This window comes from Prionailurus bengalensis, chromosome E4 (genome assembly GCF_016509475.1).
Source record: "Prionailurus bengalensis isolate Pbe53 chromosome E4, Fcat_Pben_1.1_paternal_pri, whole genome shotgun sequence".
In the NCBI taxonomy this organism is placed as follows: Eukaryota; Metazoa; Chordata; class Mammalia; order Carnivora; family Felidae; genus Prionailurus; species Prionailurus bengalensis.
The window spans coordinates 35,305,951-35,332,334 of NC_057360.1; the positions used below are offsets into that span (position 1 = coordinate 35,305,951).

The 26,384-nt window shown below is 48.2% G+C and overlaps 1 protein-coding gene across 7 annotated transcripts; it reads right to left on the bottom strand.

The window, feature by feature from the left end:
- Nucleotides 1–26,136, bottom strand: PFKFB2 (6-phosphofructo-2-kinase/fructose-2,6-biphosphatase 2). Of its 7 annotated transcripts, XM_043568612.1 has the most exons (16): nt 25,245–26,136; nt 23,506–23,616; nt 18,288–18,413; nt 17,679–17,775; nt 17,197–17,263; nt 16,985–17,059; nt 16,571–16,627; nt 15,542–15,666; nt 13,420–13,627; nt 12,868–13,014; nt 11,220–11,324; nt 10,362–10,491; nt 9,537–9,599; nt 9,199–9,263; nt 8,398–8,577; nt 1–2,013 (listed from the first exon to the last, which is right to left on the bottom strand). In XM_043568612.1, exons 2-16 carry the CDS (start codon nt 23,594–23,596, stop codon nt 1,948–1,950), a joined length of 1,602 nt encoding a protein of 533 aa, XP_043424547.1. In that variant the 5' UTR covers nt 23,597–23,616; nt 25,245–26,136; the 3' UTR covers nt 1–1,947. The 7 variants fall into 7 exon arrangements, with proteins under 7 accessions (XP_043424547.1, XP_043424543.1, XP_043424544.1 ...); XM_043568608.1 differs by lacking the exon at nt 8,398–8,577 and having other exon boundaries at nt 25,245–26,134; XM_043568609.1 differs by lacking the exons at nt 8,398–8,577; nt 25,245–26,136 and adding an exon at nt 25,085–25,217.
- Nucleotides 26,137–26,384: the final 248 nt, after the last annotated feature.

A 26,384-nucleotide genomic window follows, 5' to 3' on the forward strand; every position in this document is an offset into this window, starting at 1 on the left:
TATTTTAGCATGATTTTATTTTATCCAGAGAAATGCATCTCTTGGTTGATACTTACAATAAAAATCAATGAGAAAAAAAAGTATTCAAAAGCAATCCACTGTGTCTTAGCACAGTTATCATCCTTTTATAGAAGACAGATACCTATGCCCTGGAAATTTAGTTTAAGGTAATACTATGGACATCAGACTTAAAATCTCAAACTACCTAAATTTCTACTAGAAAAGTGACACCAGCAATTATCTTACATTCTGATTAAACACATGCAAACACTAATATGGGGACTTCGAAATATCTTACATGGATGAATAAATAACTAAGTAAGAACATTATCGGATCATCAACAGACACTGTGTTTAGATGCGGTAAGAAACCCGCATCACAGGAACTGAAGCGTTCCAGTACAGCAAGCTATGAGCAGCTAGATGAAAATCACCTGCCACAGAGCAGAGTCAGGAGCCTTTCTGAAGGCAGCTTTGTGCGTATAAAAGCAGCTCCTAGTTGCTGGATGCTGAACTGCCTGCAGCCCAGCTCATCACATCTTAGGTAACAGAGCCCTGTATCATCCACAGTATAAAAGAACCATTTGGGAACAGTTGCATTTCATTACTTCTCTTGCTACTTACCCTCTTGTCCAGCAAGTGGGTATTTGCATGAAAGAGAAAAATTATTTACAAAGCTAAAAACTTACTGTTCTTAAAAAAAAAAAAAAAGGGGGTGGGGGGTTGCATGTAAGATATTTATCCCTTGGAGCTTCCATAGCCTCCTTTGGAGTGGTGACAGATTAAAATCACACTGACAAAGTTATTTGTACATTTGACAACCACTGATCTAGAGAATGATTACCTGGCTTATCTTTAAGGGAAACCAAATGATGGATACATCAAGGACGCGATTCCCCCTTGTTCCCCGCCCCCCTGCCGCGTTTTACCTAAGAGACCAGATCAGTAGACCCCGATAGTGACAATTAGCTAAGAGGCAGGCATCAGAAGACTGCTCTTGAAGTCACAGCGACAGCTTAGAGACCACATCATGGTGACAGACCCCACAGAAAGTCACGTCCCCCTACACTTGTTTTGAAGCCAGAACTCCCTGGTAGAGTTGATTCCCAAGGAACCTTCTTTACTTCTTCAGGTAATGTAAATGGTTCCCTACTTTTCTTTCTCGTCTTCATTCCCACCCACTGGAGAACGGTATTATCCCTCTGCAGCTATGAGAGGACCCAGCATCAGCTAAAAAATACAGGTAGAAAATGAAAAGGGAAGTTAGAAGATGGGTATGCATTCTGGGGAGCCTTGCAGTCAGATCCTGCCCTTACGGGGCCTGGAACAAGAAAACCTTCTCTAAACGAAAAGGCAGCTGACGCTGCTTCTCCATCACCACAGTAGAGACGTTTCAGGGACTGAATTTCTCAGATACCCTCTCTATTCACCTGGTGAATGTGTCTCTTGTTTCCAACGTGACAAAGGGACTGCTCGCATAGGTATGTCGTACTCTAGCCCGTTCGCCGGGAACGGATGGAGAGACCAGCTCTTAGAGCACAGAAAAGGCTTGCGCAGCACAGCCCGCTCACTTGGAAACAATTAAATCCAAAGAGGTACGTGTGCATTTCAGGAAAGAACAGCCAGCCAGGGATACAATTGCAGGTAGGAAGTTAAATGCCCAAACGGAACGAGATTGACCAACTGAGGTCACACCCAGCAAAGAGATAATAAAAACTAATGGACTCAGGCTGTTAGATGTTTTGAGGCACAGGGAAGTGAAGTTCTTCAGTGTAGCAGAAATTCCATTAGGCATGAGGGGAAGAAATGTGATGTTTTTCCAGGCCTCATTTTGGGGGACCCCAACGTCCGATCCCCGCTCAACTTCCTGATCAAGCCCCTGTGGAGCTGACATCCCACGCTTTATAGTTGATCCTGGAGAAGTCTGGCCTCTCAGCCTTCTCGTCATCAGGAATGCGACGTGAGGGACATCGTGGAAGACAAGTGCCTGTGCACAGCCAGCATGGACTCCGCCTAGGAGCCGGAGAAGAAAGAGAAAGCCGTTACACCACCACAAAGGGACCGGTAAAAGTAACGCAGAATCCCTGCCCCCCCCCCCCCCCCCCGCTTCCACTGCTCCCCCACAGGCCAGATCCCCACATCCGCACACACGCATGGACACTCTGGTGTGCTCACACACACCCGGGTAAACCTTGGGATTCAGCCAAACTCCACCGGTACAGTCATGGGCTTCTTCCCGAGAAACCAACCTTGTACCCACGCTGGACCAGGCAGTTCTTCCAGACCTCTAGACCATAAGCTATATGCCCAAGATACGAGCCACATAAGCCCTGTGGTAAAAGGAGAGCACGTAGGCCCCTACCAGCCAAAAGGCCATGCCGAGAAAATGGCACCACGTTCAGGGCAACTTGGCTTGTGAAGAGGGTCTCTACGGTTGTTATCCCAGTTCGTCCCGCAACCGGTCGTAGCACAAATCAACTTCTTCCCATAAACTGGGATTTAATGGTTTTTTTTTTTTTTTTTCTGGAGAAATTCTTGCCCCGAGAGCAGTGTTGCTCAAGTGATAAATGTGCATCTGAATCACTTGCTAATCCCATGAGGATGAAGCTTCTGATTCAGGAGGCCTGTGACGGGGCCGGAGAGTCTGCATGTCTAACGAGCTCCTGCTCCTTGCGAGGGTACCAAGGAATGAGGCAGGAGACAGTGACACAATCCCACCTATCTTTCCTGTCTCAGAAGATAAATGCCATTTTATCCCTTCGACTGTAAGCGCTTTAGAAACAGGCAGGTCATATTCCAGAAGGAACAGCCCACTAAATTCTAAGAGATCTCCACATTGTTTCTTTACGACGAAGAGGTACACATTGCTAATGGGAGTCACAGTACGGTGTGGGCAAAGGTTAATTTTTTCTTAGTTCTTGTAGAGGCGCCAAAAAGTACACACAACTCCTACTCAAGTTCACGTGCCTTCCATAACGTCCTACCCATGTTTCCCAGAAGGTGGTGGAAGAGAGCCATGACTCCATCAAGGACTCCAGTCACACTGCCAGCTGGCTTTGGCTTGTCTGAGGCTCGATCACGGAGCAGCATGAGATCGTTTTGGAGGTGGGGGGAGTGGGTGGAGAACACAATCCGAAATACAAAACAAAAAACCCAGAAGCCTTCTGATAGGTTCAAGTTACACGCCAATTTTATTGACCCATTCTACACACACGCGCACACACAAAAAACATTTCAAATATAGTTATACACACCTTCTGTGGATCTGAGTGGCATATTTTGATATCAATGTTACCAGATTAAATCAGAATGCTGGTAAGGACTCACATTCCTTTTTCACCAGAGCTGTGCCTAGGAAATCCGCAGGATAACTAGTACGTGAGTTCCCAAGTCAGTCCATTCCCTTCACCCATTTCCAACCCCCTCCAAGGGGCACAGCTGGTGATCAGTCCTTTGCTTTTGCCACAGTAAAACCGCCACCAGATCAGAATGAGTTGATTTTGTTATTCCAACACGATTTAAAAAAATGTGCACAAGCAATTCAGATACAAAAACACCAAGTTGGTAAATAATGGTCCTAGATCCCCAGTGAAAGGCTTGCTGGAAAGAATACTTCGGCCAACTCTTAAAATCAATTTTTAAGTGCAAAATTTCCCTTGCATTTTTATGTACTAGATTATGAGTGAGAGCCAAATGCATGGCCAACTACACACACAGCGGCATGAGCCGCTGCTACATCCCGTAACACGGAAGCTGAGGACACAGAAGGTTCAGAAACAGGCAGTGAAAGGGAAGTCCTGCCTAGAAGTGGGAGAATGGATGGAATGAATTCGGGCAGAGGTAACAATTTCAGGCTTTGAGTAGGCATTTCCTTCGCTGAGTTTACAAAATACTATACACAAGTGATGTTTTCATCATCTGCTGCAAAACGGTGGGGATTTGGCTGCTACTCTAAAAGAAAGGTCTATTAAAAATCATAGCGTACAGAATGTCCCCCTTAAAAAAAAAAAAGTGAGGGCTTCCTTCCTTTCTTTGTAGGGCTCATGCAACAGACACAGAACGACAATAATATGCATATACTATTAACTGCCACAATTAGAAAACAGACTGTCAGCATACAGACCCCAATAGAGTCCGTCAGTCATCAGCATACAGATCCTACTGGAGTCTGTCAATCGGTCAGCATATGGATCTTACCAGAGTCTGTCAGTCAGCACCGGGACCCTACCATACATAGTCTCTCAGTCAGTCAGTCAACATACAGACTCTACCAGGGTCTGCCAGTCAGTGAGTATACTTATACTACTACTGGATACAGTCTTCTGGACACTATGCATCTAAATTAAATTCCCGGACATACTTCTGGTGGCTGATGTCACCTCTGCGGGAAGTCAGAGATCAACCCTGATCCAGTTGCCAATGCTGCAATCTGACTCGATCGTTAGATATTTTTCAAAATGAAAATATTTAAAACGTGACCAAGTGAAAATGCATACTAGAAAACCCGAGTGAATTTATCACATTTCTTGCAAACGAACACAATGTGGCCTCTGAACTCAGCAAAGACAACGGAATGTGCGTACGACTGTGTAACCCGGATATAGTTCTCTCAGTTCTTGGACACTCTTCCCCATCCTTTGGCTACTCCAAGCACCAATGAGTTTCTCCAGAACTTAGATCTCCTACTCACAGAAAGATTGTAAGACGGATTTATTTCCAAGGTTATGTCATGTTTCTTCAAAATGCCAGGGCCTCTGCAGATCAACTGTGGGTTGCAAAGAGGAACCTCCCAGGAAACACTATTTTCATTCAGTCTAGGAATAGGAGTAAATTGTATTCCTAACTCTAACTTCGCGGAAGGACAGCAAACAAACCTGAGACAATAAGAGAGTCTAGCACCATGCACGTTTTTAAAACATTTTCTTATTCCGCTTTGCAACTGAATGTAAAACAATCCCCTTGTCAAAACAAAACCAGAGATAATACAGATAATAAGAGCTAAATTCTAATTTGAGGATTAAGAGACCAGAGAAGCTAGTTCTCTAAATCTGCTTTACATTCCTCGTTCAAGTCTGTCACAAAAATCATCGTTCAGCTTCCAAGTGAGAAAATAAAATATACAACGATTTTCCTTTCCTCATTTACTAGACTAAATAACTTAACAGATTAAATGCTAAAACCTTCGCCTATTTCTCCCACAACGAAATGGAAAGTCTCAGCAAAGGGTACTCCGGAATCCATCCTTTCTTTGTAGAATCTGTGATCTAGGCACAATTACAGTCATGTGTATATACTACCAATACACGTTTTAGTAAGAAAGGAAGAGGAAGACAGAAAAGAAAGGAAGCAGAACTTCTCTGAAATGTGGAGTAAGAGCTCTACGCCTTCTGTATTCTCCTGGCTTCTTCCTGCTCTAACTTCTCTGGAGGGATCTTGCTCTAGAAACTGAAGGACTCTGAAACCCATGCTACTGTCAAATCCTAATTTCTTGGGTCCCACCTGAGCGTAGTAAGCCCACCTCAGGCTCCTCTTCTGGGGGAAGCACACCAGGGCAGGGGGAGAGTGGAGAAACGATGGGCGGGCTGAGGGCCAGAACGAACTCCCCAGTGACCTGTGTGTCCCGTGGCGGGGTTTACAACAGGGTAACACAATGCTAGCTTGTTAGAGAATTCTCCTCTCACTAAAAGTACGTACAGCCCAAATCCAAAGTCTTTGGCTCAAGATGCTCCTGCTCGTCATTCATGAGCTCTGAATTGCTCTCACTGCACAGCAGGGAAAAAAGAAGAAAAAAAATAATAATAATAATCATTTAGGCTAAAATGCTGCCAGCCAAGTGAGATGAGGCCACCTTCTCAAAGTGCCACACATACCACCTAGGCCTCATTCTCACCTGGCGGGGTGGGGGTTCTCTCCTCCCAGCCCCTTTAGTCTCCTGGCCAGAGGACAAGAGGAACGTCAGGAGAAGTAATCTGAACTCCACTGCAATGTCTACATTTACAGACTCGATGTGTCGCTCTTTCGCAAATGTTCATTTAGCATAAATTGCACACCCTGTCTCTAATATAACCTTCTCCAGGGCAAGGACCTTTTCTTCTACTTCTGTGTACCCCACCCCTCCACCACCCTCACCACCAAGCCCCACAAAGACACTGTGTACATAGAATGTAACAGCGAAACAGGAATAGCAGGTTAGACGCAATTAGGAGCAGAATCTAGGCAAGCAGCCTTTGGAAAGGCCGTGATGGGTGTAAGAATAAAGGACTCATGGTCACAAGTGGGCTGCCTATGATGATAACCCTTATCATTCGACAAGTTTTATCTCTGTGCCTTTACCCAGAGTGCCTAAAATTCCCAGCTATTACCCAAGTGCATTTATTCACACAGGGATCTGTTCAACACAAAGGGTTAAAGATGGGACTAGAACCTCGGGTGACCCTCTAGAACACAGCAGACTGCCTTCACAGGCGTCACTTCATTTAATATTGTGATCTGCTCACACATCTAACTCCAAAGAATCACCCCTTCCGAGCCGAGAGGAATTCCGAATTCTTAGGTTGACGTGCTGTCCAAGGAACTATTCCAGTATTTCTCCCCCACAGCTTCATAAAAAGGAGTTCTAACGTGGAGTAGGAATCAGAATTCGGGAAGTCGTTTCAACACGTGCATGTCCAGACCCCAATCCCAAAGACTCTGAGTTAGTATTAAGCCTGAAGTGGACCCAGGCACGTCTAGGTTTCAAAAGTTCTAAAGAGGATTCTAATGACTGCTCCTAGGTGAGAACCATGACAAAAGGTCATCTATCACCCAACGAAAACACCCTTGGCAAACAGGTAACTGGCTCTTGCTGGTTACCTCTAAAAGGCAAATCGGTAACTTCAAGGTGTGGACCCATTCCATCGCTTTTAAAACAAAATCTCATGAGAGATCTGGGCTTCCCTCTCAGAAAACTGCACATACGTTCCTGTTTTAGATACAGAATCGGAGCGGGGGAGGAGTATGCCGCCACAGGTCGCCAAGAAGCTAAGAAGAACTCCTTGCTCTAAACATTTCCTGTTTAGCCCTACTGAGAAAATAAGGTGACGCAAGTGAACAGGCAATTCCGGACAATGAAAGGCTAGACCCCTCAGGGTCCCGAAGACTTCTGGATGGCAAGATGAGACAAAAGAATATGCCAGTGAGGGAGATTAACTTCATGACCAGGCTTCTCCATATTTAGAACAAAGAAAACAACAACTGCTCTTGCGTAATTTTTTTTTAACGTAAAGAGGGGAGTGTGTTGAAAATTACGGGAAAATCAGAAAAAGCTCTAGTGGACTCTTCTCTGCTGTTTGAGCAATTCCATCAGAGGTGACTCTTTAACTCTGTCCTTCTCGACAGCCCCAGAGGTCACTGGCCTTGGCAGGAAAGCTGCTGTGGTTGGCAAATGGGGAGCCACTGGGGAGAAAAAGACACGACCGCCCTACAGGAGCCCAGTAAGAGCTAGAGACCGTCCTCTCCCGAACCTCACTCCACAACTGCCAAGGGCCCTGTGCCTGGCTCCCGAAGTGAAAACTACCAACCCAGCTATTTCCCACGTGCTCAGAGCCAACTCCCCCAGGGCACCGCACACTTCAGACTGGTTCTCGTGAACCGAGGTGCGAGCTCTCACTCTGTATCCACCTGTAGGCTCCAGAGCATCTGTGGATGTTCTGAGGCCTGGGCTGACCCTTTCACGACCTGGCTTGAGAGGAAAGGAGGGGGGGGTGGAAAAAACCACACTCCCCAGTCCCGATCCATTGAAGCCCCCTGTAGAGAGAGCATCAACAGAGCCTTGACTTCTCTCTCGCCCACCACCCCTTCCCACCTCGACAGACAAGATGACAATGCCATGCATCACACCGGACAATCCAAAGGGAAGATGAGGGAGGGGAACAAAGCAGGGAAGTAAGGACTGTGAGTAGAGCACACCTTGAAGAGACAAAAGTGAAGGCAAAATGGGCTTCTGTGTCCCCCCTCTGCCCTGCCCCCCACTTTAGCAACACAAGAACATTAGTGAGTTTAGACACCGAGGACAAAAACCAAGTCTATGGGGCATACTTAACCTCAGAGCCAGCTATGCTAAGCACCCAGGGGAGTGTACCCCTTTTCCTCCTCCTCCAGACCACCCCAACCGAGGACATGTCCTGAAACGGCCGCAGGTCAACTTGCCCCTGGGCGGGGAGATGTTTCACACTGGAGAACAGCTAAGATTGGTCTGGAAACACACGAGCTCATGTTCTCTGTTGAGATCCACGGTGTGTTGTTGGGGGTGGGGGCTAGAAGTTAAATGACTCCTTGGTGATTAGTGACAAGGGCAGGAGGCCAAGCCGGGGCAGGGGTGGGGTGGGGGATATAGGGTTACACCACCGGAATGCTGACTTGGGTCTTCGGCTGGTCGGCCCCTTCTTGCGTGTCCAGGGCACGGAGAGGGCTGAGGGGCTTGAGGGGCCGGCTCCCAACACTGTAATTTCTTGGACGCCTTATTGTATTCGAACTGGACAGAGGCGTAAAGCTGTTCCTTCTCATCCTTACAGGGGTTTGGTTCTTGGGGAAGTTGTTCTGATTAGAAATGGAGGGACACCATACAAATGAAAGGCAAGCCAAAAGCTCACTCATCAAGGTTAAACAATGCTCGTAACCACAAGTTTCCTCCACTCCTGCTCCTCTGCAGACAGAGCCTCTCATAAGACATGGGCCATGGCCTTGTCCCCAGCCCCTGGAAACTAAAGGGTTGTAGCTAAAGGTCCTTGAGCATCACAGTCCATAGTGAAAGAGGGCCCACAAAAGGAAGGGGCTTAAGATCACACAGATTATCAGGACAGACCAAGGAACGAATCTATTCCTCTTAACCCCACTGTATAGGGTCTCCTGGATCCTATATTCTAAAGGGAGCATTCCCTGGGGGAAAAAATTTGTATTTCACTTCAGCTAAACACTTTCCGTATTTAACAGGACTTCCAGGAGCCACCTTTCAAGTGAAGACTCAGGAAAGAGGTACTAATTTTTAAAAATAATAATTCCAACATCTCTTCCTTTTGGAAGTAAGGAGACTACACAGGACACGAGTTCTGGACGCGTTTTCCTTTTGTACATAAACAAAAGCCCAGGCTCGTGATGTCAGAGGTGCAAAGACTCAAGGTGGCAGGGAAGCTGCACGTTCATCTACGAGAAAATACTTACAGTTGGCTTGTCACGATGAGTGTTCACAGCCTCCACGTTGAGTTTAATTGTTTCCACTTTGCATCCTGAGAAAACGGAGGAAAGAGAACAGGCTTTCAGGGGAAAAAAAGCTCAAAGAAAAATTCTTTGTTTCAGTATGGGAAGCATACCATAAAAGTACGTATATATGCTCACATACAAACATACAAACATACTTTTAAAAATGGAAGGCATTGATGGGATTCCCCTGGTATACAGGGGTCATGAAGTTGAACTTCTGGACAAACTTCAGACAAAAGTCAAATATCCTGACTGTTTTCGGTCCCCACCTCCTGCCCAGCTCCTTAGCTCATAGTTACCGTAGGCCACAGGAGTAAGCTTGAAGATGGTATGGAGAGGACACCTCAGGTACGGTAGCTCATCTGAAAGCAGAAAGACCAGGTGCCAGAAGTCGCTGTATTATGGAGTAAGGTCAAGTTGGTGGGCGAATCTCAGCCCATGAGTTTTCTTTACCCTACCTAGAGTTGCATAATCCCCCTCCTGAATCCCAGACAATTATCAGGACAGGCACCAAAGAAGCTGCCCAAGCTACTATTGAGAGGCTAAGAAAGGAAATCAGTCCATTTTGGATCCTTCCACGCAGGGAAAACAGGAGTAAGAGCAGGAGCCAGAGCCCCATGGATGAGAACATGGGGGCCCAGCTGGGTATGCCAGAGGCCGGCCTGCAAGCTTCCCAGCAGCTCAGGTAGATCACGAAGGAAAGGGTCAGAAAAGCCAGCAATTTCCTTACGGCTCTACCCAGACAGAAACTGTCCTACGCCCAATCCAAAGAATGAAGATGGTTGTAAGACACCACGCTCCTCGTAACCAAATAACAAGCTGGGAATGTCTGACCACTGAACATCCTGATTCTGCCAGGAGTGTCAGCTTGACGCTGGCCCTTTAGCCAAGGAGGATCAAGGAACTCCAGCAGTGGCCACTCTCTGCCGAGGCCTTTTGTACCAGCAGAGTAAATTCAGCCAGTAGTTGGCCCAGTGGCTGCTGGGAGCCCCACGCCGCTGCCTCAAGAATGCACTCCAGTTTGAGTGGAAGAGGGGAGGTCCGGTTGCCCAGGATCCTGGTGCCACCTCAAGTCTAGCCCCCTCCCCATGACTGTGTCCCCTGGCCCTTCCCTCAAATGGCACCTGCACCCTTATCCAAGAAGTAGGCCAGGAGGCAGCGCATGACAGCCTGGTGGGAGATGACGAGGACGTTGCCCTGACGCTCCAGCTCCATGATGACAGGCTCCAGCCGCTGCACCAGGTCCTGGTACGACTGCGGAGGAAGTGGGGCACACCGGTAAGAGGCCAGGCACAGGCCAGCAGCCAGGTTGGCGGCCGGGTCCGGAGTCAAGAGGCCACTTCTCCTTCCCCAGCTGGCTTTCCTCCTGGAGGTTCAGCGACTTCATGTCGCCTGCTAACTCCCCCAGCCCTGGGATCTCTTGAGAATACTCAAGAGCAACATTCGGACCGAGAAAACTGCGGTCCAAAGGAGGAAATCTGAATTCAGCCTGTGTTTTTTCCCCTTCCCACAGAGGAACAGGCAGCACGTGAGGCAACGAGAGTCTCCTAGGGGCTCCCCGGGCCTCTGCCGTTGCGTCACAACTCCAGACTACGAAGCACTCAAGCCAGGGAATGGCCTCAAACACGCCAGACATAGGGGGATCATTCATGTCCCATATATTTACTTGGGGCCTAGGCCTGCTTGGGTGGGGTGGGACAGAGGGAGTGGTACGAAAGAAAGATGTAAAAGAGATGATGTTGATTCTGCAATTAGTCAACACAGAAGACATCCTGTCACCTTTTCCCCTGGAGATCTCAATGAGCCATTTGACTGTCTAAGCTGAATTCAACACAGCGTGACCCAAAGGCAGAAGGGAAAAACGACACGATGCCGTGACCACCCTTTCTAGACCCTCCACATCACATTCACTCCTTCCCCCAATTTAAAGCTAAACCCCCAACCGAGAGCTGGGCAGTTGCCCCACGTGACGGGAGTCTCACCTCCCCGCCAGGGTATCGATACAGGTATTTCTCTTGGTCCCGAAGCGCAAACTCCTCTGGGTACTGCTTCTCAATCTCTGCGTAGGTCATCTCCTCGCACACACCCTGCAGGGAGCCACGCCGGCTGGAGGAGGCAGACCGGCCCGCGCACCCCCCCACACAAGGGGGACAACACCGAAGAACCCCAACTCTCACTACGTGCCAGGCACTGTGGTGCTTGCCCGCGCTGCCACTGACTGGCCCAGGCGTGTGACGCTGGCAGGGGGAGGGCCGCCGCAGACAGGACGTGGCTGCTTAAGCTGTCGCTTGCTTCGGCTACTTCGGAGGAGTAAGAAGTCAAGAAAAGTCAGCAGGATAGAGGGAACAGGAAACAGGGAAAGAGGGGACACGGAAGGGACCAGAGAATTCTTACAGAAGGCATAAAAAGGTACAGAGAAAGAAATGAAAAAGAAAGGTCTACTTCTCGATGAAAAAGAATGAAATCTTGCCATCTGCAACAACATGGTTGGAACTAGAATATATTATGCTGAGTGAAATAAGATATATGATGTCACTCATATGTGGAATTTAAGAAACACAACAGTTGAACATAGGGGAAGGGAAGGAAAAATAAGGTAAAAACAGAGAGGAAGGCAAACCATAAGAGACTCTTAAATACAGAGAACAAACTGATGGTTGCTGGAGGGGAGGTGGGTGGGGGGATGGGCTAAATGGGTGATGGGCATTAAGGAGGGCACTTGTTGTGATGAGCATTGGGTGTTATATGTAAGTGATAAATCACTAAATTCTATTCCTGAAATCATTTTTATATAATATGTTAACTAACTTGGATGTACATTCAAAAATATATAATAATAGGGGCGCCTGGGTGGCGCAGTCAGTTAAGCGTCCGACTTCAGCCAGGTCACAATCTCGCGGTCCGTGAGTTCGAGCCCTGCGTCGGGCTCTGGGCTGATGATGGCTCAGAGCCTGGAGCCTGTTTCGGATTCTGTGTCTCCCTCTCTCTCTGCCCCTCCCCCGTTCATGCTCTGTCTCTCTCTGTCCCAAAAATAAATAAACGTTGAAAAAAAAATTAAAAAAAAAAAAAACAAAAATATATAATAATAATGAAAGGGAGGGAGGGAGAAAGGAAGGAAGGAAGGAAGGAAGGAAGGAAGGAAGGAAGGTGGGAAGAGGAAGGGAGGGGAAGGGAAGGGAGGGAAGGGAAGGGATGGGAAGGGAAGGGAAGGGAAGGGAAGGGAAGAAGGAGAGGCCTACTTCTGTGCTCAAGGACAGAAAAAGCCAAGAACGATTTGGAAAGGACTTTTCCAAAAGAGCTGACCAAATGATCTAACCAGAAATTAAAGTGTTGTTAGCCATTTCTTTTTCCCAGGAGAAAAATGGGCAAAAGAACAAAATGGAGCTTCCCTCTCCCCACGTACCAGAGCGGCTAGGTCGCAAACTGGTTTGGGCCCATCACTGGCACAGGGGCTCAAGCATGAGGCAGGCAGTCCTGACTGGGGGTGCAATTGTTCTCACCTCCTCCCCACGTACTACTACCCGGTAGTTCTAGTTTTCTAGACAAAACTGCCCATCTCCTGACTTCTGAGCTCCCTGCCTGAATAAGAGACTCTTACTGGCTTTGTAGCCATCAGAATTTCTTACTCACAGCATCAATCTCATTCAGAATCTTCCACTGCTCATATGTTACACCCAGGGACTCAGCAGTCTGGATAGTCCTCTTCAGCTGGCTTGTCCACACTTTGAGGTCTGCTATCTCCTGTTCCCCCAGAAACTTCCTTAGAGCCTGGGCAAACTGGGGTTTGAGATAAAATTTTAAAAGGAGACACACACGCACATACACACGATTGCTAGCCTGGCCTGTAAAAGACAACATGTAGGATCATGGCCAAAATTCAAAACATGCTACACAGTTAGGATAAACCCACAGGGAAATGAACTTCAACTGGAGCATCCTGTACTGTGCTAGGGACACAAGTCGTGCCCAAGAGATATCTGACGGTCCCATGAACAGCAGAAGTGGTTCTAAGTTATCCACATTACAACACAGAATCAGTGGATGAGAAAATGTCTTCAACATTTGCTTGACTAAGCCCCAATGGGATTTAGGAAGAAGTAATGGGATAAGAGGCGTGACCTCTGCCATGTCCTTCCTCCAACCCTAAGCCTGGGAACTTCAGCCTGCTGCCGAACCACTCACCTGCTTTCCCCGTGCCGAGAGGCCAGAGTCGCCCCCAATCTTCCCCAAGAGGTTGAATTCACTCTCTCCGTGCCGGCAAAGGTAAATGGTGCGAGGCTGCACGTGGATGTTCATGAGGTAGTAGACTATTTTGCTCTGGATGTAGTCCTGGACTCTGTTCACTAAAAATCGCTGGCCCACATTTATCACCTTGATGAAAGAAAGATCCCTGGGACAGAGCAGGAGAAAAGAGAATCCCCAGGAGTGAAAATCTGAGGATAACAGTGGGAAGGGAAGGATTCCCACAGCCACTTTCGGGCTCAAGACAGCTCTTCCTCCTCTCCTATCAGAGCCAACTCACATTTAAGGAAACAAGCGGTAAGAGATGGGTTACACCTCAGATCCAGTCTACCACTTCTTCAGGGCCTATACTGTGCCATGCAGTGTAGACAGGTATGATACAAAGAATCCAGACTTTCCTTCAGGGGCTAGACTAGGTGATGTGACAATCTTGCTACCCTGAAGTTTGGTGAAAAGCACATTCCCCATCTGAGGGAGCGAGAACGGCTTCGCTGGCAGGGAGGGCAGGAGGCAGCAGAATCTTAGAAATCTCTCTACATTCCTGCATCGACCGAACCAAGCCTCTCTCAGAGGCACTTCCACAGCTGGTGCCCCATCAGAGAATTTGTCTCACTGTAAAAATGATCCATGCTCATTCCAAAAAATTTTCCAAAAAAATGTGTAACGATGCAAATAAACATCACCCAAACCCTACCCACCAACACACACACACACACACACACACACACACACACACACACACACTCTTTTAGAATGTTATTCTACATAGGACCTCTATGAAGAATATACTATTACACCCTATTTAGAACAGTGGTTTTCAACCTTTAAATTAAGGAACACATCCAAATACTAACGTTCTGGGCAATCTGCTTGAAGGAACTTTGAGACTCCAAACATTAAGCAGACCATTAACACAACCGAATGATGGGCTATGCACACTTATGTCGCCACTTGCTTGGCTGCAGGGCTGTGTTCTTGAACACGGCTGTTAACTGCCCCGACTACATACTTTGCCAAAGGCCACATTCTCCCAGGTTTCTGTGTACACATCTTTCTCCAAAACGGACCTGACATTTTACTATAGCTCTCGTACCTCGTGCATATCAAGTTATCCCATACTGCACACTACATTGCTAACAGACACTGGCACAGTAATAATGGCTGGCCCCGACCAGACATTTCTGGTGAGCCAGGCATGGCAAGGACTTTACGTGCTATATATCCACACACAGACACGTGTGTCTGTGTGTGTATACATATACATATACATACAGGTATATATACACATATGCATATTCATACCCCTACACACATGTTTTATATATAACATATATTTGAGTTTATTATAAATTTTTGTTTGTATCTATTTGTATTATGTGCATTTATATGTAAAACAACAGTATATATACATTACCCATATTTGTACATGTCTGCATGTCATATTTTATACGAACATATATTTCTACATAATGTTAGGGCGATACATGTAACATATATATATACTTACACATTACACAATATACATACACGCAATAAACTTTAAAAATTTTTCAAAAACCGATGACACATCTCTCTGAGGGGTTTCCTACAACACCCTAGATGAGAACCATGGATCCAGAGCAGTGGTCCTCAACCTGGGGTGGCTGTGTTCCCCAGGGACATCTGCAGTGTCTGAGAACACTTTAGGTTGAGGCAGATTGGGAGTATTACTGATGTCTAGTGAGGGGAGGCCAGGGATGCTGCTAAACATCCCACCGTGCACGAGACAGCCCCCTACTGCTCTGATTAAAAATTAGCCAGCTCAGAACGTCAACAACGCTGAGACTGAGAAACCCTGTTTTAGAGAAGAGAGAAGAAGAATGGTGGTAAAAGACACCTCACTATTCAAGTGTAAGACGTGACCTACATCGAAGCCACAATTCCACACCTTGTTTCTCTGGAAGGATGTAAACATTACAGGTCTGGATTGTCAGACAGAAGGTTTGAGGACAGGGGGAGAAAGGCTCTTTTCTCAAATGAGACCCCAGCCTCAGGCCCTTCAAACCATGGCCTTAAAGCTTACTTGTCATAGCTGTCTGGGTCAAGGGGCCGATAGGTGACTTTGTAGCACTCGATCCTCTTTAGGAAGTCCTCCATCACATTCTCCCTGTTCCTTTCAGGGTAGTCAGGGCTCGACACCTTTACCTCCTGGAATCACAGGAAGAATAGGGCCTGGTCAGAGGTCTGCCCTTAACAGCCCTCCCATAGACAGCCAGCGCTAAATAAAGAGAAGGAAGTCCACAGAAGGGCCCTTTCACTAGAGTGTTGGCAATCCCCACTCGTTGAGCGCCCCCTCCCTGTCCTGTGACCCTGGCAACCAAGAAAGGAAAGACAACTGGGGAATCATGTGCCTGCCCTTGGCTGAAGGACTGAGGCAGTCACGCAGCTGAAAATGCTCCTGGGCCCCAATCCCTCTATGCGCCCTGCCAGGAAAACAGAATGGGCTTCAATTTCTCTACACAACCACTCAGAATAGGGTGTTTGATCTGATGCAGACCTGACTTGGACCAGATGCTTCTTCTGAGATGGTCCCAAGTTCCCACATTGCTAGGAGGGCACTTCCATGACACCATGTCTACACAGCACAGCACAACCCATCAAACGAGCACTGGTTTACACTATGACAGCACAGAGCATGAGGCATTCAGTGCATGCAGCGCTGACCTGAATGGTAGACAGTTAGTGGGCAGGTGAACTTCCTATACGGCGGCCCTGACACACAGCGAAGGGGCGGATCCACTCTAAGGATATACCGAGGTCTCGGCACCCAGCTGATACCCAGAACGTGGGGCCAAAACTCCTACCGTCTAAGTCTTGGCTTCCATTCAACAACTAGCTCTTACTTTATTCCTCAAAGCCTCAGCTTCGCCTCCCAAGGGAAGGGTGTGGAAGTATAAAGTGGTGCTCCAGCAGATTAAAACGATCAGCCTGTATTGTTAAACGTGTCTATTTCTTTCATCACCCGGTTGACTCTCCCCGCTCAGCCACCAACACACACATAACACATGGCAGAGAGGACAGAGAGGTGGCGGTATGCAGGGGAGTCACCCACCAGGATGTTGGCAGCAATGACATCAGGATCGTCACAGACAGATTCCACAAAGAATACCTGGCCAGGGAGAGAAGGCAGTGATAAATGAGTCCAAAATGGCCAGGCTGTTAATTAACAGCATGTGCTCACACCTGCCCCACCCCAGTCACCACATCCTCCAGGATTTTCTTTCATGAGAGCGGCCTCCAAGGCCTCTTCGTTTAAAAATAGCTCTTACCACATCCCCGGGGCCTCAGACATACCGGCTACGGGGCTGAGAAAGGACCTGAAAGAAAACACTCAAGGACTGGGGGTATTCCCCAAGAAAAGAAGAGGGAGAGCCAAGCCGGTCCTCAGACACCAGAGTCAAAGAGATCCACGTGTCCCTCCTGGCTCCCCACCTCCACTCATCCCAGCATGAAGCCAGGTTCCTACCTTGAAGGAATTCTCCTTGGCAAAGTTCAGAATCATGTCCCGCCTCTCCCTAGTGGTATTGGTGGCATCGAACACCTGAGAAGAGAGGGCACAAAGTAGATGAGGGGGAAGAGAGACTGGGAATCCCACCGAGGCAGACCCAATGTGAGGCCGTGCAGTCACGCTGCTGGAAGGGTGGAGACCAGGATGGGGAAGGGGCAGGGAAGGCTCACCGCGATCTGCCCGCTCTCCTCCGTAAGATATGCCTTCACATCTTGCAGTGCCACCAGAGCGCACTGTCTGCCGTGAGAACAGAGGACATCAGCGAGAGCAGCACCAGACCAAGTTCAGAGACGTGAACGACTCGGTTGCTAAAGGACTCACATCCCCTCCCGCTCGGCTTTCCCAATGGTCAAACATTTTCCCTAACTAGACTTTTCAACCTCCCCCCTGAAGTTTTTACACCCCCCCACACCTTTCTCCTTCCTCTGCCCCATGCGTACCAAGCGTCCCTCTGCAGGTTTACCCTACAAACACACATGCATCTCCCTGAGCCTGTTCTACCTCCCAAACCCAGTATGACCCATCCACCAAACAACTTCCAGTTAAAAAGCCCCACAGGATGTTTACTGAAATGAAAACCGAGCCCTGTCACATCTAGTCTTGTGATGGCAGAGAAAGAGCTGGCTGGGAGGTCAGGCCTAAGAGGACTCACTTGCGGATCTTCATGGCCTCCTCGTTGTCATGCCGGAAGAAGTCATATGACTTATAGGACTTGACTGCTTCACGCCGATATACCCCAAGATTAAACACTGCAGATGACACCAACAGCCTTCAGCAGTGAAACAACACAATGGTCCCACCAAAGGGGACTTCTTGGTCTACTGTCAGAATGGCCAAGGAAATGAAAAAAGCACCATGGTATGTTGGGAACAATACCAGATTGAGAGACAAGTTAGATTCAAGTTCAGACTTACTAGACCTTGAACAAGTCTTAAACTGCCTGAGTTTCAATTTCCTCAGTCACTTTGGCTATTTCACAGGGGTACTGCTAGGATGAGGCAGGATGATATACACAGAAGGGCTCTGAAAATGCAAAGCCCTACATTACCAAAGGCATTCCCTTAAAACTAGGCCCAACCACCCAGGCCAAAAGGAAACAAGTCTGTAAACAGGGAATAAATCCAGTAAATCAGGAAGCAACCACTATTTCTGCCAGGAGCACCCTATAACCTTGATGCCAAGGAGAATAAATCGCCCAGAGGCCCGGGAGGCCCAAGAGCTAATCATTTCCCTTACCAAGGAATACATGATCTGCACCTACCTTTGGTGGGCACTCCAATCCAGTTGAGGTAGCGTGTGAGTTTCTTGGACACGTAGGTTTTGCCCCGGGCTGGCAGGCCAATCATAACAATGAGCGTTGGGGAGTTGGTCATGTAAGAGGCCCATGCTAGAGGGGGGAAAAAGAGAGCAGAACTGAATGGCTAGGGGCTGAGTAAGGTTCACGCACTGGGCTAGGTACTTCATAGCCATAACCTGATTTAATCTTTATAAGCCTCAGTAAACCCAAGGGAAAACTGGGAAGGCAAACTGAGGAGATAGCAGTCCAACCTCCTAAAAGAGAATTAAAAGGTCATGTAGATTTCCAAGAAGTACCCAAACCAAGATATGTCTTCCCCACATATGCAACATCTCCACAGAGGTACCTAAGGTGGGAAGAGAGGGCAAAATGGCAAGGATTAGGAAGATAAGAACCATGGCACCTTCCTTGACACAACCATGTCGGGTAACCCAAGGTTGATCCGGCTGTGGAGACACGCCTTGTGTCTGGAGAGTCTCCAGTGCAGAGCTGGGCTGGCTCCTAGAACAGACCCAACAGAGCTGGAGCTTCCTGAGCAGCTTGCTCACGGGGCCTGGCTACACCCGCACCCCGGCCACCTGGCCCGTCCTGCCACAGAGGAGCGGCAGGAGATGGGCCTCCACTGCTGCCAGCCACTCTCCTGGGCCAGGACCCAAACTGAGGTCATGTAGGACTTGGGCTCTACAGGCTCTTGTGAGGGGAGGCCCTGCCCAGGGCTGGGAAAGGGAAAGAACTGCCTCCCCTCTCCACTTCCCAGCACTGCTTTCCAGAAGGTGCCCTGCAGGTCGCTGCTGCTTCTCTGTTCTGAGACAAGGTGACCGTATAAGGCTAAGAAACAATTCAGTTAAACTGGGTTACGTGCACGGGAAAGTCATTTTCAACAGATCTCAGGGGAGAAGTGGGCAGAAGGGCCTGGGTAGAGGAAGACCACAGAAGGAAGAGCGTTTCCTTACGGTGTTTGGCAAGAAGTACCCAGAAATCAAAGAGTGGCCCAAGTGGTCAGGGAGGAGTAGATGCCGAGATGAGGGGTCAGGGGACTTGGCCTTTAGTCCTTTACCCATGTGCACAGGGAAAATGCCTGGGCCTGAGCAGGGGCTCCTCCAAGGTAGGTAATGAGCAACACAAATGATTTTCATCTCTGTACAAATAGGGAGCACAAAGCCAGGCAAAAACACCACCCTGCAGACTTAGCTGATGTGAATCCCCGATCTCTGATCCCCTAACAGGTCTGCCCGGAAGCAGCTGCCTCGGGTTTCAGTAGTAAAATTCTCCTGAGTCTTCACTTTCTCCAGCTCAGCGTGATGCTCTTCTCAATCCCCCGTGATTTGCCTCATTACCTGCACTTCTGGGCCTGCTTTGTCCACAACTTCCAGCCCATTAGGCGCTTCCCCCTAAGGTCCTCTCACCCTCCCTAAAGCTGAACATGAACTGATACTTGGGAGCTGCTCTGAAGCTAAACAGGGGGCCAGCTGCTGAATGCTTACCTAACCGGTCAGAGAATGCTAAGAGCAAAAGAAAACAGGGGTCTCTAAAGACTCCCCTAGGCACCATACCTCCCACCGCTGGGCTTCTCATTTTCCAGGACTTCTTAGTTTCTGAAACGAAGCCACACTTCCTATCTCAGATTGCCACATTGACAAAATTAGGAACCTTCTGTCCAGCTGGTTACAAAACCAAACCACTACCACCTTAATTTGAAGAGTAGATAGTTCAAGCTGATTAATTTCAGGGACAATGAAACATACCCCTTGACATATAATGGAAAGCTGTTTCAATGCTGAAAATTCTCTCCTACCTTCTTTACATAAGGTTTAATTTTCCTTCTTAATCTTTTTTTTAATTGTTTTTTAATGTTTACTTATTTATTTTGAAAGAGAGAGAGAGAGCAGGGGAAGGGCAGAGAGAGAGGGAGACAGAATCCCAAGCAGGCTCCGTGCCATCAGCATGGAGCCCAATGCAGGACTCAAACCCATGAACTGTGATATCATGATCTGAGCCGTAATCAAGAGTTAGATGCTTAGCTGACTGAGTCACCCACGTGCCCCTCCCTTTCTCAATCTTAAATTTATTCTCCCTCATGAACATAATTAGAGGAATGGAGGGGTTGATAACCTCCCTCCTATAAACAGAAACATTGAGACCCAGGGAAGTGAACAGCTCAGCCCACAGTTCTACAGAAGGTCAAGTCAGGGCTCTGACCGGACTCCTGGTTTCATGACAGCCCCATCAGTTCCAGCCACTAGCTCTTGTCAGCACCTGGCGACGGCAATCATATGATAAGTATGACTACACTCTCTAATCTAATCCCAAGAGGTGGTCTAGAAGGTCAATGGAGAGAGCATTGGTGGTTCGAAGGTAGAAGGTCAGTGGTTCCCAGCCTTTCCATGAACAAGGTCTTCTTCCACGGTATGTTCTAAATACACCCAATATTTTTGGAATATACAGCCTATTAAAATGTATTTCATTAGTAGTATCTTTTTTCTTGTATGAAAAGTCATAAAACTGCCAATTACCTCTTGCTATTTGACTGATAGGCATGAAACAGCCAAGTTCTGCAGCTATAGTTGATAATGCCCAATTTCCACTCATGTGCTTTGAAGTATTAAAAATAGCTAACAACGTAGAAGTTTTTAGGAGAATAAACCAGTAATGCTGACAAACATTTCAGATGTGCCTATCTTTCCTCCTATGATTTCTGTGCAAACAGGCAAAGGTGTACACGCGAGCATGCTCCCTGCAGCATTGTCTATGATGATGGAAAACTGGAAACAGCACAAATGTGCATCAGGGGAAGGCTGGCATATCCAGATAATGCAGTTAAGTATTACTACGCAGAAAGAGGTAAATTTGCATTTATGAACACACGCAAAAAAACGCTCCATGATACATGGAGGTACACATGGGAATTGGTCTGTTCCAGACCCACTCAAAATATCAAAGAACGAAAGAAACAAAGAAATGCATGTACGCCCACACTCACCCCTATCCCCAACAGGCCTAATTCCTGAGGTGCCTTTAAGATGCCCTGAAGCCAGTCATCTGAGCACCTTAAAGGCACCTCGGCCAGCAACCGCCCTGTCGCCCCCATCCCTGGAGCCGCTGAAGTTCCAGTAATGCTCCTTTGGAGGCTGTGGCTCCCTAAAGTCATTCTCTGGTCCCCCAGCTCAGGCACTTCCCGGAGTGAAGCCAGCCAACGCAGGTGTAACTGGCAGCAAGGGGATAACGGCTGACCTATTAATAAAGCAACTGCTGGGTGTGAGCACTAAGCAGCCAGGGGAGCCCTGCTCCAAGACACAGGCAAGCAACAGAAAAAAAGGAAATCGGCTAACACGTATTTTCATGTGTGTTTCTCCTTTGACTGTGGCTGCAGCTGTCCCCCGGTCCAACCCACGAGGGGAGAAGAAAAAGGGGGTAAATGAAAGATGGCGGTGTCAGGACAGCCCAGACGCTTCCAGTGGGGGAGAAGAAGATGGAGCTTGGAAAGGAGAAATCAGAGCCCAGAGCAGGAATCAGAGACTAGAGGATAGGAAAGAGACCTGGGAATACTGCCTCCTTAACTATCGAGAGCCCTCAAGGCAGAAAAACTGCAGAAGAGCGGGAAAGGCAGGTAGCAGGTTTCTGTGGAGAATAAAGCGGAGCTAGAAGGCTGATGCTGGGCACTGTGCAGCCCGCGTCCCCACCAGCTCAAGTGTCCTAGTAACATGTGTGCACCTCTCTTTAAGATGTGCATCCTATACCCCCAAATCCGGGTTACAGTACAGCAAGAGGAGAAAGCATTCTTTACTGAGAATCTAATCCTTCACAGGGCTCTTTCAAATAGCTCCCAGCACAGCATTTTCAATTTATATGCAATGAAAATAGAGTCACCAGTGAAAACTAACACACGTCAGCTACAGAAAAACTCTTGTAAGTACTTTCTTATATTGACTCATTTAACGCTCACATCGTTCTAGGGGGAGATATTATTTGTATTCCCATTTTGTAAATAAGCAAACTAAGGCCCGGAGAGGATAAGCAACATGTTCAAGGGCACACAGCTAAGAAGTAGTAAAACGGGATTCAAACCCAAGCAGTCTGACTCCAAGGGATGCACTCAAACATCATGCTATACTAGTTATCTCCTATTTGTCCTCAGTACCCGGCTTCCTGCTCTGGCAGAGAACGGAGACCCTAATCATAGAGGTGTGCCAACCCCAGTGTCACATCCAAACAGGCTGCCTCTGTTGCAGCGCAAACCCCAGCAAGCTTCGTCAGTGCTAGATGAAAAGAGATCATCGTCCTTAATCATGAGACTGACAAGGACATGACATCAAGGCCGAGACCTGAGGGAAAGCTTTGACCATGAGAGATGGATTCCAGGTCTCGCGCTGGTTGGCTGTCGTTCCCACCTGCTGATACGCAGAACCACTGAAGTGAGAACTGACTGACAGGGTTCCAAAGGAAAGGGGCATCTGGAGCAGGGGCGAGGGTTAGCATTCCTTGAGGACCTTTTGGACCATACAGTCTACAATGATGGTCAGGAATGCAGGTGCATGGGGAGAAGAAATGATGCTTCATTTCTCTACAAACCCACCTGATGTCTCTGTCTAAACAACCGGCAGGGAAACACTCCGGTGATACCTGTCCCCAGAGGAGTGAACTTGCGGGAAAAGTAGTTTGCAAAGTGCAAAGGCTAACCCTGTGGGAAGCAGGGTGCCCACGTCAGAGTGAGAAGTCAGATGCCAGGGTTGACTCCCCTAAGGCCAGTCAAAATGAACGACTGCTGGCTCTCACCCGCCACGTCCACAGTGAGCAGCATCCTCACAAAACTTGGCCCCCCAAATAAAGGGAAACTGTTCACAGTATCAGCCCTAAGTAATCCCTGCACCTGCCATTCTGCCTTGCATACCGTGTAACTTTCAACATCAATCAAGTGTGCAGATCCCTCCACCCCCACCCCACGAGGCAGTTAAAGAAAGCAGTAAGAAAATGTAGAGAAATACCAGCGGTCTAGCCCCAGTGACAGACATTTCACTGGGTCTCCTTGTTTCGGACAAGAAATTCCCCTTGTAGATTTGGTTTTAAGTTCCCATGTCAAAGAATTATCGCTTACTCCCACCAAGCATTAAAGTCAAGGATTACAATTCTATTCCCAAGATAAAATCCTGGGAGGGAGCAGCCCCTCCTCCTTCCCCGAACTCACAACATTTCTTCTCTGACATTCGGAGACTGGAGGTTTTGGTTTCACAGCTGTTGTTGTTCTGTTCTGAGGAAGATGCAAAATTCCCAGACATGGCAGCTCTTCAGGAGATGTCTGGAAGGGACAAAAGGAATGGAAGGAAGGAAGGAAGGAAGGAGACATCCCTCAAAACACTCAGGGAAGAGGACAGGTGCAGTATAAGTGAAAGAACACGGGGCCAAGAGTCAATCCCAGAACTTGTTGTTCCCAGTTAACAAGTTGGGAGGACCTTTGGAGAAGGTCCTCCCTAGCCCTGTTTCCTCATCTGTTAACTCAGTTGCACTAGAACCTTCCATGTTAAATGCTACTTAGGGGTTTACATTCACATAAATTCAATCCTTCTAATAATCCTTCAGTAAGGCATATTTTGCTACCATTGTTACTTTCCCCCATTTTACAGGTTGAAAAACTGAGTTTAATCAGTCAGTGGCTCATCCAAGTTCCTTCCTGACCTCAGATTCTAGTTTAAGAATCTGGGGAGTAGGGGTGCCTCAGTGGCTCAGTTGGTTAAGCGACTGACTTGGGCTCAGGTCAGGATCACACAGTTGATGAGTTCAAGCCCTGCCTCTGGCTCTGTGCTGACAGCTCAGAGCCTGGAGCCTGCTTCGGATTCTGTGTCTCCCCCTCTCTCTGCCCCTCCCCCAATTGTGCTCTGTCTCTCTCTGCCTCTCAAAAATAAAATAAATGTAAAAAAAAAAAAAAAGATGCTGATGGTGGGGCGCCTGGGTGACTCAGTTGGTTGGGCGTCCAACTTCGGCTGGGGTCATGATCTCACTCACACTCTGTGAGTTCGAGCCCCGCGTCGGGCTCTGTTCTGACAGCTCAGAGCCTGGAGCCTGTTTCAGATTCTGGGTCTCCCTCTCTCTCTCTGCCCGTCGCCCCCCCCCTTCAAAAATAAATAAACATGGGGGAAAAAAAGAATCTGGGGGGAGTAGTGGCAGAAGTTGGGGGTGAGGTGGGTTGCAAATAGATGCAGTTCATTATCATAAAGTCACTGCAGCCCAACGGCAAGATGGACTGAAAAAAACGGGAGAAACGGGGAAATCTCAAACATGTTCCCTTAAGGAAAACTGTAACTGGACCCAGGGACAACCCTAGTACGTCACCATTTCTCCTCTGGTGTTCCCATTCGCAAGCCCTTGCTCCACACCCTCTTCCCATCCCTCCCTCGGAACGCAGTCTATATAAGGAACACGGGGGCGCAAAGAGGTGATAAATGACTTCCCCAAGGTCACCTGCTGATTAAGACTCGAACTGGGGTGGAATAGCCTCGTGCTCACGCCCCACACCCAGACAAGGGGCTCGTGAGGACCGAAAGTCCTGTTGCTTCAAGAACCTTGTCACTGCCCTTCCACCAACCACACAAATGCTCCAGCCCCAACACCAGCCGCGGCTCCCAGTCCCCGAAAGTCCGCACTCTCAGCAGTGCCAGCACTTCCCCGAAACGGTAAGGCATCACCGTCCCGCACCTCATTCGGCTGCACGTAGCCCCCCTCCTCCCTCCCGCCCAGGCCCTCCCGGGCACAGTACAGCTGTCGCTCACCCGGTGATCCCTCCTAAGCTCCCTCCCGGCAATGGCCCCGGCACTTTCCCCGTTACGCTGCGGACGGGAGCCGGGAGACTGTGGCCCGGGTCCCGGCACCTCCGTAGCCGGCAAATCACGTGCCCGGGTCTGGCCCCTCCACCCAGGCGTCGGTCCTCACCTGGAGAGGATCGACCAATCCTGCGCCCGCAGGCTCCAGGGGGCGGGTTCAGATCCGAATCGCTGACGCCGGCTCTGGAAGGTGGATGAAAACTGTAAAGCCAAAAAGATCGCTGGCTCCCAAGTTTCCTCGCACTGCGGAGGTTGGTTGCATCGTTGCTAGGCAACTAATAGGGCTGGGGGCGGGGCTAATAAAAAAGCATAAGTTTTTTTCATATTCTCGCGAGAGGAAACGAAGGGGACGTCTTCGGAGGATGTGACTTTTTGGTGATGGGGAAATGTTGCGGAGATTAACGCTTTCCTCCCTGAATCCCAGAGGGACCTCGCTTAGATCCGTAAATTGGAACGTAAACTCTAGAAGGTGCTTTGCTAAAGTAAGCTACCAACGTCCTTGAGCTGATTACACCGTAGGGGGTTTGTATATCCTTCCCATAGGCCAGACACTGTAACCTAAGAAAATCAACTACTCTTCTACTGTCATTGCTGAACCAGGAGCTTCCCTGGACCTTCCACATACTCCAGTGGTCTCGCTTCTGCCTCCTATGCTATACCACCTGGTCTGGTTGTCTTGAAGACCCAAAGAGGAAAATTGCTCCAGGAAAAATATTGGGTTACAAAAGTGAAGAGGCAAAGCTTCCATATAACTTATTCAGAGGTATTTAGAGTAGAGGTGAGTTTGTACATTTCAAGGGAACTTTTCACAGTTGCTCCCAGGCCTTTCTGATGCTTGATTCTGTTGATAAACTCACTCTACGCAGGCTAGGGCGTGCTGCTCCAGGACGGAAAAAGAACAAGGAATAGAGATTTCTTGGAAAGGAGATAAATTCAGAGATGTCTTTATTCCTGGGGATAAAATTCATCCTTCAAAATAGCTCAACTAGCGCCTCCTTTTTGAGGCTTTTTACAACAACCAGTATAACTGCCTTATCTGTACCAATACAACTCTGTATGCATTCAGCAAGTGTTTGTTGAACGCTTGTTTGGTGAGGCACAGTCCTTGGTTCTAGGGATACAGGGTTGCCAAAGGTCACACAATCTAGCATTACCACGTGGCTGTGAAATTCGGTGGGTATGTGCCCTTTACACCCCACCCTCTCTCCTGATTACAGTGAGTACTTGCAATGCTGAAGGCAGGAATGGA

Excerpts from the sequence above, each read along its gene's own strand:
- PFKFB2 (XM_043568612.1), bottom strand. The coding sequence starts at position 23,596 with ATGTCTGGGAATTTTGCATCTTCCTCAGAACAGAACAACAACAGCTGT. Across the intron at positions 10,492-11,219 it reads ATCGATACCCTGGCGGGGAG|TCGTACCAGGACCTGGTGCA; the intron begins GTGAGACTCCCG and ends CTTCCTCCGCAG. Across the intron at positions 9,600-10,361 it reads CTTCTTGGATAAGGGTGCAG|ATGAGCTACCGTACCTGAGG; the intron begins GTGCCATTTGAG and ends TTCTGCTTTCAG.